The sequence below is a fragment of the Periophthalmus magnuspinnatus genome, chromosome 22 (assembly GCF_009829125.3).
Source record: "Periophthalmus magnuspinnatus isolate fPerMag1 chromosome 22, fPerMag1.2.pri, whole genome shotgun sequence".
Classification (NCBI taxonomy): Eukaryota; Metazoa; Chordata; class Actinopteri; order Gobiiformes; family Gobiidae; genus Periophthalmus; species Periophthalmus magnuspinnatus.
In genome coordinates this window covers 21,655,709-21,671,369 of record NC_047147.1, presented here as the reverse complement: position 1 = coordinate 21,671,369, position 15,661 = coordinate 21,655,709, and the positions used below count along the sequence as shown (strand labels likewise).

The 15,661-nt window shown below is 41.2% G+C and overlaps 1 protein-coding gene across 1 annotated transcript in view; it reads left to right on the top strand.

The window, feature by feature from the left end:
- The first annotated feature begins 1,808 nt into the window (after positions 1-1,808).
- LOC117390984 (uncharacterized protein C14orf132) overlaps positions 1,809-15,661 on the top strand; it is a 59,071-nt gene continuing 45,218 nt past the window's right edge. The window contains exon 1 of the mRNA XM_033988793.2: positions 1,809-1,890. Coding sequence (XP_033844684.2) covers positions 1,864-1,890 — 27 coding nt within the window. The 5' untranslated portion in view covers positions 1,809-1,863. The remainder of the gene's footprint in view (positions 1,891-15,661) is intronic.

The following is a 15,661-nucleotide window of genomic DNA, read 5'->3' as shown; positions in this document are numbered from 1 at the left end:
TTTATTTTATTTTATTTTATTTTATTTTATTTTATTTTATTTTATTTTATTTTATTTTATTTAAATGTTTTAATCCTAAAATACCATTCTTGCTCTGTTACTATGAGCAGGCTAGCCTCACCAAGGTGTAAAATTGCAGAAATTGTGGAATTTCTAATAGTAAAAACCTTAAAAATATAAAATCAACAGAGAAATTGTCTTGAATCAAAATTCTGGTTCATTGAATCAAAGAGCTGTTGTCCCTAGTAGTGTTGTTTGGTCCACCCAAGTAACCGTAGTGCAAACCTGGTTAGGGCTTCATGCACAAACAAGAGCTCCATAAAAACACAAGTAAAGATTTAAAGAAAGCCACAGCACAGTTCTCTTACCTGAGTAAAAGTTGTGGTTCCTCTTCCCACTGCGAGTAAGTCGACAAGTGACAAAAGCTTTACGTTGACAATATGACATGATTTGAACATTTGTGTTTCTTGCAGCTCCTTCAGATATGATTTAGTTTGTCTCATTGCTGTGTCAACCCCGTCTAGATTTTGTGCATTATTTAAAGTTTTGCCCTTCTACCATTAACTTCTATAAATAAATCAGACGTCCAGACATTTGCAAGTGGTATTTTTTTTCTTCTCAGATACACTTTTACTCTTACTCAATTCTTAAACCACTACTTTATACTTCTACTTGAGTAAGATCATTTAGAACTACTCGTACTTTTCGGATACTCTATCCATGCACCTTTGTCCGTGAAGATAACAGTTCAGTGCCATATTGTGGAGCATTCTGGAGAAAAAAACAATAAAATTTGCATAGAGACAAGTGTGACTGGTGGACTTCTGCGTTGTGTTGCGAGGTGTTAAGGAACCACAAGACACAGCGGGAACTTTTGGAGGCAGTCACCTTTAATCTGCATCTCCTGCACTTTCCCACATGAATAAATAAAAACAACAGAACAAATGAGCACAATATCAACTTAAATACAAGTAAAATATAACTACACATGTAAATAAAAGCAAAAATAATAACGGAACGACACTTTAACATTGGGATTACAATAGATGATTGACCTCTTCCCAATACTGGATTTGTAAAGGGAAGAGGCGGCAGTCAAACCCTGAATTTACACCAGGGGCAAGGTGAAGGACACACGAGGAAGAAAAGAAAAACATGGAAGAAGCAGCTGAAGGACCAAGGCTGCACATAAAATTAAACATCAGGTATGAACAAAACTGTAATACACCAAGAAATGCACCGTTTTGTGTAATTATACATATATGCACTGTTTACACAAGCAGGTGGCAGATTTTCCCACAGAAAAGTTACAAAGCAAACCTTTAATATTACCACTATCCTTCATATGATTCAAAATACTGTCTCCAACCTCCATCTGACACTGAAAACAACCAGCACTAGGCAATAATCTCCCCTTCTCCAGCTCTAACACGCTTGTCATTTTGCATATTGTAAATCATTTTTTTTTTTTTTTTACTTATTTATTTTTTTCTTTCAGCTTCACATTTTGGCCCCAAAGCTGATACTACTCTGACGGTAATCCCCATCTGTTTTGCTGCTAAAAATAGCCGTCTCCAGCGCGAAGTATACGGGGAGAGAAAAGAGCAAATGAGTGAGCGCGTATATGAGGAGCAAACGCGGTGAGGAGCGAGTCAGAGCGCGCACCGTCCTCTCCTGACGCGTCTCCTCCTCAACTGTTTTAACGCTTTGATTGTGTTCCTTTCTCTTCGCCATGCTTCTCACGTAAACCGAGAACACTCTGTGAGAAAAAGCCCGGGGATCTAGAGAAGGAAGGCGGACTAAAAGACGCACGTTTTCGCCCTGGCAGAGTGCCTGGTCGGCGCGTACGGAGGAGCGACGAACATGGATCTGTCGTTTATGGCCGCGCAGGTGAGTAGATGAGTAGGTGGGTGGGTGTCACGGGCGAGAGGGGTCAGGTTCAAGATGGATTTGGGGTTTTGGAGCGACCCACGTACGCACGGGTCTTTGGCGGTGACGCACGGGTTTGGACCGGTCAGCGCTGTGGATGTGTGGCTGTGCGTAAAGGCAGTGGCACTAGTTATGGATGGATGTTTTGACTGAGAATATAAGGCACGCGTTGGAAGACATTTGAGCTTATATCATGTTATGAATTGGCATTGTTAAATAGGCCTACTGTGTGAAAAAAAACAAAAAAACAAGATGGACTCATTGGATTGAAGATGCACTTTGTAACTTTTCAAGAAGAGGGTCTGTCAGTGTTTCCATGGAGATAGCTTTACCAGGAGTTAAAATTTCAAGCTTGAGTTTCATATTAAGGAATAGACTCAATACTAAATACCAATTGTAATACCACTTTGATATAAAAAAACAACAAAAACAACTTTATCATTTTAATAGAATGTGATTTTCAACATTAAATTGCAATACTTTCGTTTATATTCCCATGTGGCCTTTTCACACAATGACACTGACATTCGTCTGTGGGACCTGGAATCGCACCGCCAACCTGTGGGTTAGTGGATCTGACCGCTCAACTAATGATGTTTGATTGTGTCGAGAGTGGGATTGGAATCGTCCACCTTCAGATCTGTAGACAAACGCTCTACCAACTGAGCTACTGTCCCCCTGTACTTTCTTTTCTGTGTAATCCTTCAGTCGTCCAGTAGATTCCATAGTGGTCCATGTGTGTACACTAGTCTATGTGTCTTATACTTGTTCTGATACGGCTCAAGATCATTCTAAAGCTGTTCAAGAAAGGTTCTGCCCTGTGAATGTGGCTTTTTTAGTATCAATATCTGCTCAAATGAGTTTCGATACTAGTTTTCGCATCAATTAGTATCAGATTTCTTTATATTTTTGACAACCTTAGCCTTGAATATTCCAGGTATGGCATTAAACAGCACCATGCAGCTCCAACCAGGCGAAGTAACTCATCAGGTCTGTGGGGAGGCAGTCCCACTCACAGTAAGAATATGTTTGTTTTATATCATACTATAGATTAAACATTCTAGGGGACGCACTAATGTCTCCACGTAGACAAGCAGGTGGCGGATCCTTCACCAGAAATGTAACACAGTGCACCGATAAAATTTGGCTTGATGACTTGTGTTGTTTGTGATTTTACATTTTTGAACAAGCTGCTCAAATCACATCGGAGTATTTAGTTTGTGAAAAATGTTGAGCGGAGCCGTTCTTGTTTGTAAATCAACAAACTGCACTTTCTATATGAAAACATTTACTTCCCTGTATTTCCATGGTGCAAACGCAAAAACAACGGCTTCAGTTTGGACAGTGTGTTTCCCAGGCTTCATCGCGTGAATGGGCTTAACCTGCGACTCTGAGGTTGGGACCGTAGCATGAAGTAACAAACCTGAGGTAGGGTATAATGCAAAATCAACTTTTTGGAGCTTTCTACCATGTTATAATGTTGTTTCCTCATCAAAAACATGTCTGAAGAGGTTTTAGATGCAAGTTTGGGTAATCTAGCAATCTCTCCTGGTCCCGATTTGAAACCTCCTTATGGTTAGTCCAAGTTTAGACCTTTCCTGAATATCTTTAGAATGATCTTGAGCTGTTTCAGAACAAGTATAAGACACATAGACTAGTATACACCCATGGACCACTATGGAACCTACTGGACGACTGAAGGATTACACAGAAAAGAAAGTACAGGGCGACAGTAGCTCAGTTAGTAGAGCGTTTGTCTACAGATCTGAAGGTGGACGATTCAAATCCTGCTCTGAACATCGTCAAACATCACTGGTTGAGCTGTCAGATTCACTCATCCACAGGTTGGCGGTGCGATTCCAGGTCCCACAGATGAATACTGTCATTGTGTCATTGGACAAGACACTTAACCCCCCTTGCCCCCCGTGTCTGTGTACACTGGTGTTTGAATGGGTGAGTGGTTCCTTGATGAACGTGGAAAAGTGTCATATAAACATGTGCTCATTTACCATTTCCTATCATCATAGCATCGGTATAGAGTATTTTTCCCAGTATCGAAATAGAGTTTAACATTTTAGTATCGTGACAACACTAGTTACTGAACCATAAGCTGATGGAGTAAAGTAAAGTGTTAAAATTAAGTAAAAAAAATAAAAAAGTTCCAGTTTATACTCATTGTTTGGTTTCCCATTAGCACATCCAGGCTGTTGTATTATTGTGTGGTTCATTAAAGGTCCTCTAATATGCAGAGAAAACAATAGCCGCCAGATAAAATGCATCACATTAGAGCTGAGATTTTTTGAGTCGGAGTTAGTTTGTAGTGAGTGTACGGAGAGTCAAAGAAGAAGGAATACTGTCAAAGGTTTTTAGAGTGAAGACGTTTGGCTGCTCATCCAAGTGACTTCTTCAGTTCTGACAGGGCTCTGTAAGTCACTGATTTATATCTGTCTGAAGAGAGGAGCCGACTACACTGAAACTGACACACCCTGGATGTCGCCTCAAGCACAGAAAGGCACTTTTTTCTGACAGTTTAAACCTTCATTTGACAAAATAAAGGTGCTGCCATTTATATTTAGGCTATTAGTCTAATCTTAACTGTTGTGGAAGATTTTGCCCTTTATGGTCGCTACATAACTATAATGGAATTCCCTCAGTGTGTGTTATATCTGCTGCCTGTGTGTAAGCAGGGAGTGAAATGATTTGTTGTCTAACCTGTCACATGAACTTTAAGTCCAGGGAACTATCCTAAGGTGTGAACTGCCACCTCACACTTTGCGTGCTCCTCCATCCATCTAATTTCTTCCACTTTATGGTGAGGTTGCAGAGGCAGCAGTCTTAGCAGGGACTCCCAGACTTCTCTCTCCACACACACCTTCGCCAGCTTTTCCGGGGGGATCCCGAGGTGTTTCCAGGACATAGTCCCCTCCAACATGTCCTTGGTCTTCCCCGGGGCCTCTTCCCGGTGGGACATGCCTGGAATATTTCCCCACGGAGGCGTCTAGGAGGCATCCAGAACAGATGCCCGAGCCACCTCAGCTGACTCCTCTCCACGTGGGGGATCAGTGGCTCGACTCCGAGCACCTCCACTTTGCAGATGTCACGGTCCATGTCCCTCTTGTGATGCAACCTGCCTCTCCCGTGTTCTCTTTACCTTTGTCTCTGTGGGTGCAAATTCTGTTGGTGAGTCCCAGATCACAATTCGCTGCTTTGATTTACACCCGGACTCTAGTTGGTTGTAGCTGTCCTTGCATTGGGTTGGACAGGCACCTTACTGCTCCATCTGTCCCAGGAGTTCTACCTGAGGGGGCGTGTCCACTGAAACAGGCTGTCTGATACCGGCTCGGGATGGCTGGGTCATTCTGTTACCAGCTCTCCACCCGTTTCTGGGTCTCTTATTACTCTTTAGTTGTTTCTAGTCTAGCTGCAGTGACTTTTGTAATATTTCTCTTTGAAATACTTCACTGTTATTGTTATTATTACAAACTTTGGATAATTTAAGAGTTAAGAGTCCAGTTTAGTTCATCTTGAATTGAACCTTTATTTTTGGTCCATTAATACATAACAGTTTGTAGGTCACGTCAACATCTGGCGTACTGTTCCTACTGTTCTCTCCTTCTTAGCTGAGCCGGTCGTTGTTCATCGTTGTTGTTATTTAATTTGGTTGAAATTATTATACTGTTTGCTTGTAAATGAACAGCAAACATTCAGAGGTAATTACATAACTGTTACCTAGCAACCATAACATTATCAAGACCCAAAAATAGTTACAATTTGACTAATACATGACAACACTAAACACCAACTGCCAGAGAAAGTTAGCAATGCGATTCCAGCTCCCACAGATGAATACTGCTGTTGTTGTGTCCTTGGGCAAGACACTCAACCCGCCTCGCCCCCAGTGTCTGCGTACACCGGTGTATGAATGCGTGTGTGAACGGGTGAGTGTGAAGCGCTCTGAGTGCCTTGAAAGTGGAAAAGCGCTACATAAAAAAACGTGACCATTTACTGTTTACTTTTTGCATTTTTGTACTTTTCTTAACTGATGTAAAACTATGATAAATACTGACCACAGGTACTATCCCACCGAACCAAATCGTAATAAAAAAAACCCTGTCAGAGGCCATTTTTTAGGCACTTCAACCAATCACCGCTTTCCCACTCAGCCGCATCCCCAATCTGAACAATCCCAAACTTGTAATGCGCCGTCTCCTGTGTTGTGATCCCATTGTATAAATAGCTGTGCACTTGAATAATGCAGTTAGCTAATGTAGCCTGTGCCGGTGGTTGCTCATTAGGCATTCCCCCGGCCTCCTCTGCCCCTCCCCCCATCCCCTCCGTCTGGCTGGAGCTCCTCGTGTCTGGTGCCCTCCCGTTTGCCCATCCCCGGTGCCAGATGCCATTACCGGGGCCCGCGACGTTATCCAAGGGAGGTGGAGGAGGAGGGAGGAGATGGTAGACGCCACCCAATCTTCGATCAGGCAGGGCTTAATAGAAAAGCAGTGGAGCGTAGGAGGATATCTGCGTTTTTTGGAGTTTGAGAAAAAAAAAATGAAGAGGTAAAGGGATTGCGAGTTATGGGTGATGTAGTTTACAAGTTTGTGTTAGAGCGGGTTGGGGAGTGCAAAAGAAAGATTTTTATTTACTAAAGTCAAGATAAAAAGCCAATTGGAAAAGTAATAGTGATGTCGGTCTGGTCACATTTTTATATAGTGCTTTTTCACCAAGGCACTCGAAGCACAAAGCACAAACTTTGGTCACTTTTGTCACTGTTTACTTACTCACAGAGGGAAGAGTAACCAAAACATTTACTCAAATAAGAGTACTGCAACAAGGGAAAATGAAAGTGCGGTGTGTGCAAAATGATCTTTGTGGTCTCGAATACATCAAAATATCATGACCTTGAAGCATTTGCCAGGACAGACAAAAGAGTTGCCAGATATGAAACCTTGATGAAAACCAAAAAGGAAATTTATGGATGCAGTTTAGAAGGACCGAGAGTTAGTTTATAAGAGCCAAATATGTAAAGAAGAGGGTCAGATCGAGGAGAAGACGCAGAGGAAAGGGTCAAAGGAGCAGAGGATGCAGAGGAAAGGGTCAGATAGAGGAGAAGTTTGCAAAGCAGAGGGTCAGATGGAGCAGAGGATGCAGAGAAGAGGGTCAGATGGAGCACATGATGTAGAGGAGAGGATCAGAGGAGCAAAGGATGCAGAGGAGAGGGTCAGATGGAGGAGAGGATGTGGACGAGAGGGTCAGATGGAGCAGAAGAGAGGGTCAAATGAAGAAGATGATGCAGAGGGAAGAGTCAGATGAAGAAGAGGATGCAGATAAGAGGGTCAGAGGAGCAGAGGATGTAAAGGAGAGGGATAGATGAAGAAGAGCATGCAGAGGAGAGGGTCAGATGGAGCAGAAGAAAGAGATGAAGAAGAGGATGTAGAGGAGAGGCCCAGATGGAGCAGACGATGCAGATGAGACAAAAACAAAACAACCCTTGAATCCCCAGACACTTTATAATGAGACAAGCTGTCCCTCTATATAAACAATGCTATTATTGTGGCAACATATATTTCCTGATGCAATCCCCGCAGCTCTATTTTGTTCATCAAAAAGATAAGCGTGTAATGTATTGTTTGCTGTTATCAGCCAAAACTTTCAGCAAAAACAATTGAACCAGGGGACTCTGACAAACACATTCAAAAAGTCTGCGTCCAAAATAAAAGTTTGGGAGTGCAGTTCTGTGACTTATAGGGCCAGAGGAGTTTGGGCTGGGTTTCTTCAGGACACTGAGGGTTGTACTGTTCAAGAAGCATTTTAAACCATGTGTACCTTATTGTCAACTTACTCACAGTTATATTTTGATTGATTCATACATGTTTGAGTAATCCTGATAGGTATGGGCCAATATGTATGGGTTTTTTTGGGTTTTTTTTTGCCGATGCTGATATATATTTAATACTTTTACTTCACTACATTTGAGGGCAGTATCTGTACTTTCTACTCTACTACATATTTGAACTGGACTGAAAAGTAAAAAGCACGAATATGATTTGAGGAGTTCTTTTTTTTTACGATGTTCTTGGAAACATCCTGACTAAAGTTTTCCAGTTCACGCTTTGGCTTTGAGCAAACAAAAATAAATAAACAACATTCAGAAATAAGAAATACGAAGAAATTGATTCATATTGTTACTGTTGATCAAAATATGTATCATTTTTTAGTCAATATCACTGCATTTATTTGCACATGTATGAAATACTTTTACTTTTTACTCTTAAAGAACAAAAGTACAAAGTAACAAAGTTGAGTACTTCATCCACTGATAACTGATATTTGCCGATACCGATGTTACGCTTTTGAAACTCACAGCGAGGCCCATAAATTTATGGTCACTTGAAATAAAAAACACAAATGAACTTTTAACTTTCATGCAAATGTATTTATCTTGAACATACCACCATATCATGTTTTTCTGTATCAATTTTGACTCATGACTCAAAAAGAGCACACAGAGAATGGGAAAGCATCCCAAAAATACTGGTATCGAATATAACCATCCTGTATTATCCTGCATTGGTTTTCTGTCCAAAACCACACGATTTGACAAATCTTTAAAATACAAAATGTATGGATTCAGTCTAGTAGGACAGAAAGTTAGTTGATTAGAGCAAAATATGCAGGAGAGATGAGAGAGTCAAATGGAGCAGAGGATAAAAGAGAATCGCTATTGACCGATACTGATACTGGAACCGATACATCACCCATCCCTACATCCTGTGTTGTCCTCATAGACTGTATATATAAATGGACATAGATAACCGACTAGCTGCTGCGTTCTAATTAGGAAGTGACTCTGGCTCCAATTCTCTTTACATTGAAAAATTGTCACCCCTCTCTCTGTAACTGTAGTTAACCTCGTCATTTTGGTCTTAAAATGTTTGTATTAACCCACTCTACATAACCCTGGTGTTTTTATTTTTCTATTCTGTCCATAAATTGAGATATGAACATTAATAACAGACAAATCAGACGCTTTCTTTCCCCAAGGTCGCGCCTGCCAGCGTTAGCAACAGCCTCACTCCTGATTGGCTCTTTGGTTGCTATGATTCTCGTGGCCAGAATTCCTAATATGCAACTTGGCTCCAAATTGGCTCCTATAACGACTCTAGCCTCGATGAGCTTCATTTGACTGGAGCTGAACGCTGTGGGTGACGTCACACTCACTTAGCCCATGTCTTTATACAGTCTATGATTGTCCTGCATTGGTTTTCTGTCCATAACCACATGTTTTGACAAAACTTTACAAATACGAGTGGGTTTTGAACCGTGCACTGTCTCCCCAATTCCAGAGGTCCAGAGGGCGTGGTCAACAGGTGGATTAACCAATCAGAGAGATGCATGGTCTGGTGAACCGCTTTACTCTTAAATGCTCTAGATTATGTTGTTGCTTTTATTTCTGAATATTTTTGTTAGATTTTTTGTACAGTTAAGAGCCAATTGAAAGTCTCTAATATCTGCGTGTGGAACGAGGAGTGATGCAGTTTAAATGAGGCTAAAACAATAGCTGTAACTTCAATGTTAGACTAATACAGGGCTAAAATGAGCAAAAATAAGTCTCGTGAAGGTGTATAGATTTTAAAAACACAGTGGAGCACTTCCTGTTTTATCACTTAGATGGAGCAGAGTTTTTTCTATTTGAGACAAGAACTCAGCCTAAATATGCAGGGTTTGTGTGTTAAACATGTGTGAATGAAACAAAACACAACTCCAGGTGTGTTTGTAATGAGGAAACAACATTATAACAGATTAAAAAAACTGCAATATAAGCCACTGTAAGTGTCTTGCTTGAGGACACAAAACAAAAACATGAGCTCAGTTGATGGTTGAGCGTATCCGAATGTATAATAAAACCCCGACTGAACACAGAATTTGAGAATCCTACTCCCATTGCCACATAAACAGCCGAACATTACAACATCCTCGTTCCCTATCCTGCAGAATCCCCGGTCGCTCACACACAAATGAGCTCGCATATGCCTGCCATCCCCGCACACGGCTCTTTACGACGTGAGCGATTATCAAACGGCCTCCAACTCTTTCAACGGAAGCCAAGAGCGACCGCAGCCAGCCTTCACCGTGCAGAATGGACTACTCTAAATGACACTCATCGTATTGACGCCCGGGGACCACCAAGTACCCATACGCAGTACCCCGGCCCGGCTCGGCGCTAACAGGCTTAGCGGCAGATGACAAATTGTGCTAAAAGTCATAACCTAGGCCTTAATTATACCTGGGTTTGCACAGATGTGGGGCGATTCCTCATACCAGCCGGCTCTGGAGAGGTAATGACCGGAGGCGGGGGCTTGCGAGTCGTGACTTGGACCAGAGTCAAACTTGAGTCACTGTTTTGAGACTCAACGTGATGAAATGGGCTAAGACTTGGGACTCGACTTGGACTTGAAGATCAGTGGCTCGAGAATAGACTTGGACTTGAGCCCTGTGACTTGACACGACTCGATGCTCCTCCTCAAAGGCGTTACTAGGGATGTAACAGTAATGGAAATACTGGGATATTGTATCGTCAAATGTTTCTCAAATACACTGTTTTGATGCAGCAACAGCGAAAACACAGGGTACTATATAGACCAAGATCCTTTGCTCCATTTTAAGGCAGACGATGTAACTGGTATCACTTTTAAATCTTAATTCTTTAGATTATATGTAGATATATACAGTTTTGTTCCCTCCAAAATATCATAATATACCATGAGATTTGGATATTGTTACATCTTTGTTTGTTGAATGACTTTTTAGTACAATTTAAAAAGCATATAAATTACAAAAATGCAAGCTGTAGTCAGTACTTTGGTTTAAAGACCTGAAATGACATGAGGTTCAAAGCAGAGGACTTGGACTTGGGAGCAATGACTCGGGACTCGACCTGGACTTGCCTGTCTTTGAGTTTGGACTTGACTCGGACTTGAGACTTGCAAAACATCGACCTGGCAGTGACGAAAAAAGCAGAGGTGAGGCTCATTCCGCTGCCTTTGTTCGGCTCAAAATGGCCGCCGCGAGAATAGTTGCGCTTTGTGAATGACGAGTGTCACTTGTTTTTGGAAACTGGTTACACACACGGTTAGCTAGTTTGCCTTAGCGCTTTACAAACAGTGTTGGGAAGTAACTGAATAAATGTACCGAGAATACGCATCAGAATACTAGAGTAGAGTTACTGCATTCCGTTACTGTTACTTTTTCATTTGGTGGTATTCAGAATATAGTTACTTTCCATAAATCAAAGGAACACACGGTGGTAACTGATCACAAAATTTAGGCAAACAAACATAAAGCTGTTTAGGTAATCGTTACGTTTAGGTATCACTTTGGTATTCAATATTGTGTAACTAAATACATTTTCAAAGTATTCTTCCCACTGCTGTCAACAAAGGAAGTTCATTTGGTACTGCTTTGTTTGAGCATAATTTGAAGACAGGACAAACCGAAATAGAGTTGACCAAAAGATTACCAACGTCATCCCTTTAATTATATCAAGCTTAACCAAGATTATTACACAAAATCGACTTTTTGGGAGCTTTCTACCATGTTGTAACGTTGTTCCTTCATCAAAAACATGCCTGATGAGATTTTATGTCATTCATGCACGTCTGAGTAATCTAGCGATCTCTCCCAGGCACTATTGGAACCCTTCTTACGTTTAGTAGTACGATTTTATCCAAGTCTCTGGTCATAAGCGTACGTTACCCATGCTCCCGCGCAGCCATTTTTCATGAACATACAAAACAATGCACTACAACTTCACAAACCTGGCGTGATGTGAGGCTCAAAAGCGACACAGCGAACTTACCATTGGCTGTGTAGATGAAAGCGCGTGAGTTTGAACTTTTTGGCTTGTCCTAAACTATATTTTGCAGGTGAATCAAAACAGTGAAGCAGTCTCATGCGTAATTCAAAACAGCGTACTTGATGAGGCCGCCATCTTGAATTGTTATTTTACAGAAACATCATCGGATAGTGTTGCAAAAAAACAAAACACCCCCTGACTGTGATAGGTGCTGTGTTTATTTTAAAACCAGACTGCTTTTCTCAGTAGATTATAATGGAAGTGATGTAAATGGCTAACCAGGCTCCATCCATCTCTTGTATTGGGCTCGGGTTGGCTGGGCTTGTGTCGTTAGACCGGCCCAGACTGGATGACAAATGCAGTCATAACCGCTCCCTCTGACAGGCAAAAGAGAGCAGGTGGCAGCAGCTCCAACTCGGAAAATAATTTGTCTCCCATTTTAGGGCTGCGAGATTAATCACAATCAAATCGAAATCGCAATTTGAGTGGATGCAATTAGCAAATCGCAAACACTGCAGATTTTCAAGAACCATAACCATTTCCTTCATAAACAGCAAAAATCTCCTGTCTTATTCTGCGTAAAATCTGCTAGCCCTGTAGTTTAGATCCACACAAACACACTCTGAAATGTGATTCTTGTATTAGTTTGTCAGTTCATATTTCAGTCTTTTTGTCAGTTCTTCTGGATGCGTTGAAAATGTGAAACTTGAACAGAATTTCAAACACGATTTCGATACTAAGGAACTTGATACTGTTGTTGCTGTGTCCTTAAGCAACAACTTTCTTTTATATTCCCATGTGTCCTTATATCTGTGTAATCCGTCACCTGCATTTCACATTGAATATAACCATGAGATAAAATATAAACAGTATGGGGGGTTTCGTTTTGTTTATTTTACTCGTAAGCCGCCATGTTTATTCTGACACAAACAGACCACGCTTTCCTCTGATTGGTTAGTTCACTGTTAATCACCGCTATCAGGGAAACAGAATACGGCTCCAGACTATTCCAGACTACAGGAGTATTGTAAAAGTGAGTAGTGATAGTGTTGTGTAATGATAAAAACACTGTAATTAAGCATTAATCTCTAAAAATGTGTTATCAATGATGGGCGTGATTGACAGGTGGATTAGCCAATGAGGGATGCGCATGGTCTGTCCGTATAAAAACAAATATGGCCGCTTACGAGGAAAAAAGGGGCCCGGCAAACATTGTGGGTTTTTGCAGAATTTATGAGCGTCTTCGCCTGAGTACTTATCCTGTCATTGTGCCCATGAGCAAGACACTTGAGCGACACTGAGAAACTTATAACATGTTAAAGTAGTTTTAATCTCTCTCTCAGAGATTAGAGTTTTGCTGTCACGGTAAAACTAACCACAACTAGCATTGCTAACGTGCATTTCCTGATACTCAAACAATACAATGTTTTATAATTAGATGCAGAGAGCACACAGAGAGGTGGTTATACAATGAATTAAATCAAATATTATCACGTTTTACTCAAAAACATAAAAAAAATAAACCCCTCTTTAACTCGGATGCTAAACATCACTCATTCCACACAAAGATGTCTTTCTTCTTTTTTCGACGGACTTGGCTCCTCTGGTCGCTCTCGTCTCCTCTTTGCGCATGATTAGCATTAGCAGCCGTGTCTCACTGCTTAGCACAGAAAAGGGCAGACTTCATTAGCCTGAGCGGTGGCATCGCGAGCATCTCAAAACACAGGTCTGAATGTGACACGGGCCGATCCACATCGGAATACTAACGTGTACAAAGCCCTCTGCGGTTAGCCTTTGCAAATGAGGTGGAAATGCAACCAGGAAGTCTGAATTCTATCCTTTTTCGCGACTCCTATCACCTGTCTGTCACTGTCAGCCAATCACAGCCTCCTAAATGATAACCTCTCAAGCTAATCATATATACAGCAGGATTCTTTTTGCCTTGGATACAGAGCACACTTCCTCAGTACTTTACAAAGTTGTGAGTCTGGTCACCGGTGAATCTCCCCGAGTTCAGATGGCTGTGATTGACAGGTGGATTAGCCATTCAGGGAAGCACATGGTCCGTCACGTCTAAAGAAATATGTCTGCTTATGAGGAAATGTCACTATGACGAGCCAGGGCCAATCAGTTCTAAAGTTTGGAAAAGAAAAATATTGGTTTCTATTAATCATCCTTTTTGCATCACTAGTGTGGTGTCCAATGAACAAAATGCAAATTTGAGATCAACTTATAAGAGACTAAACCAGGAAGTAAACCCAGACAAACATGACTATGAATGCCTAACCTTCTCCAGACTGAAATCGTATTATAGTACGATCATTTTTGGATTTATTTTGTCACTTTTAATCCTGCCATCTTTTTGCCACCAAGAATAGCAGTTGATAGTTAGATGGATGGGTTGTAATCTGCTTTGCTTTACACTGGAGTTTGGAGGAGGAGACAGGAGCAGACAGGTGCAGACAGGAGCAGACAGGAGCAGACAAGTGCAGACAGGAGCAGACAGGAGCAGACAGGTGCAGACAGGAGCAGACAGATGCAAACAGGTGCAGACCGGAGCAAACAGGAGCAGACAGATGCAAACAGGAGCAGACAGGAGCAGACAGGTGCAGACAGGATCTTAATGACTGCTTACCACTTTGCCATGACCCCACAGGCCTTAATCTACTGCAGTGGCTAGAGTGAGACAAGTAAATTGAATTGTACTGCGTGCTAGAGGAAGCTATTTAAACTTTTGACCCCAATATGTAGCAGTTATGATAAGATGGGTGGCAGAGTGGTTAGCATGCCTGGATACACAGAATATAGCATGAGACGACGGCCAGGCTCCAAAAGGTTCTGTTTAACTGTGCATATGACTGAAAGGTTTTATTTTCTTTTAAAGCCAATTTCATGATGATTATTTATGTTTTGATTTGTTTGCAGTGTGATTTGAATGTCTTTCTTATTCAGTAAAGCACTTTGGATTACTTTGTGTACAAATTGTGCTATATAAATATCGTTCTTTTTCTGAACTGGCTATCTTCTGGTTAGAGGGTGAATGGATACTGACAGCACTGGCCTTACCTTCATAAATGAGTGCAAATTGATGTGTACAGCAAATTTAATTTTTAATGTAGCTGTAGGGACAGAGAAAACTTAAATGCTGTAGCAGATTTTTAGTCTTAAAAATGTGAAAAACAGAATTAGTTCATTTTAAGCAGTTTGCAGTGGCCCAAAGGTATTCATGACTTACCATATGCATTCCAAGCATAGTGCAGGACAATTATTAGGCATTATTTGTGAGGGGAAAAAAAAGAAAAACCTCACACAGTACTTATCCTGTCATTGTGTCTATGAGCAAGACACTTCACTGACTTTGAGGAAGTTATTTAATGATAAAGTTGTCAATGATGAATCGACCTATCTATGACGTCACAGTCCTGGAAATATTCAACCTGCACATTATCTAAGACTCAGAGGCATGGACTTTTTATAGAGGATTTCTGAAACCAGTGTGAATGATGCAAAAAAAAATACATTTCCAGGTATGTTTTTGATGAGGGAATAATAATTTTGTATAACTGTGTTGTTTATGATAATTTATCAAGAGCTATTTTTGGATGTGTTGTGAAATATGTGCATTATATAATCAGTTTATGCCCGTTCTGCTGGTCAGTATCAGAGGCAGGATCCATGCTTCTTCTTGTGAATGCTGACAGCTCATCACTGTCTCATCACCCTCTCCCTGATGGGGTCCCACACAGCTGCGCCCATGGGTGCTGCTGACAGGGTGCCATCTTATGTGATTGAGTGAGAGGAGACATGGAGGAGAGATGAGTGAGACTGATGCAGAGTAAACAAAGACAGCTGGGTTGTCCTTGCCCTGTCAGGAAAATT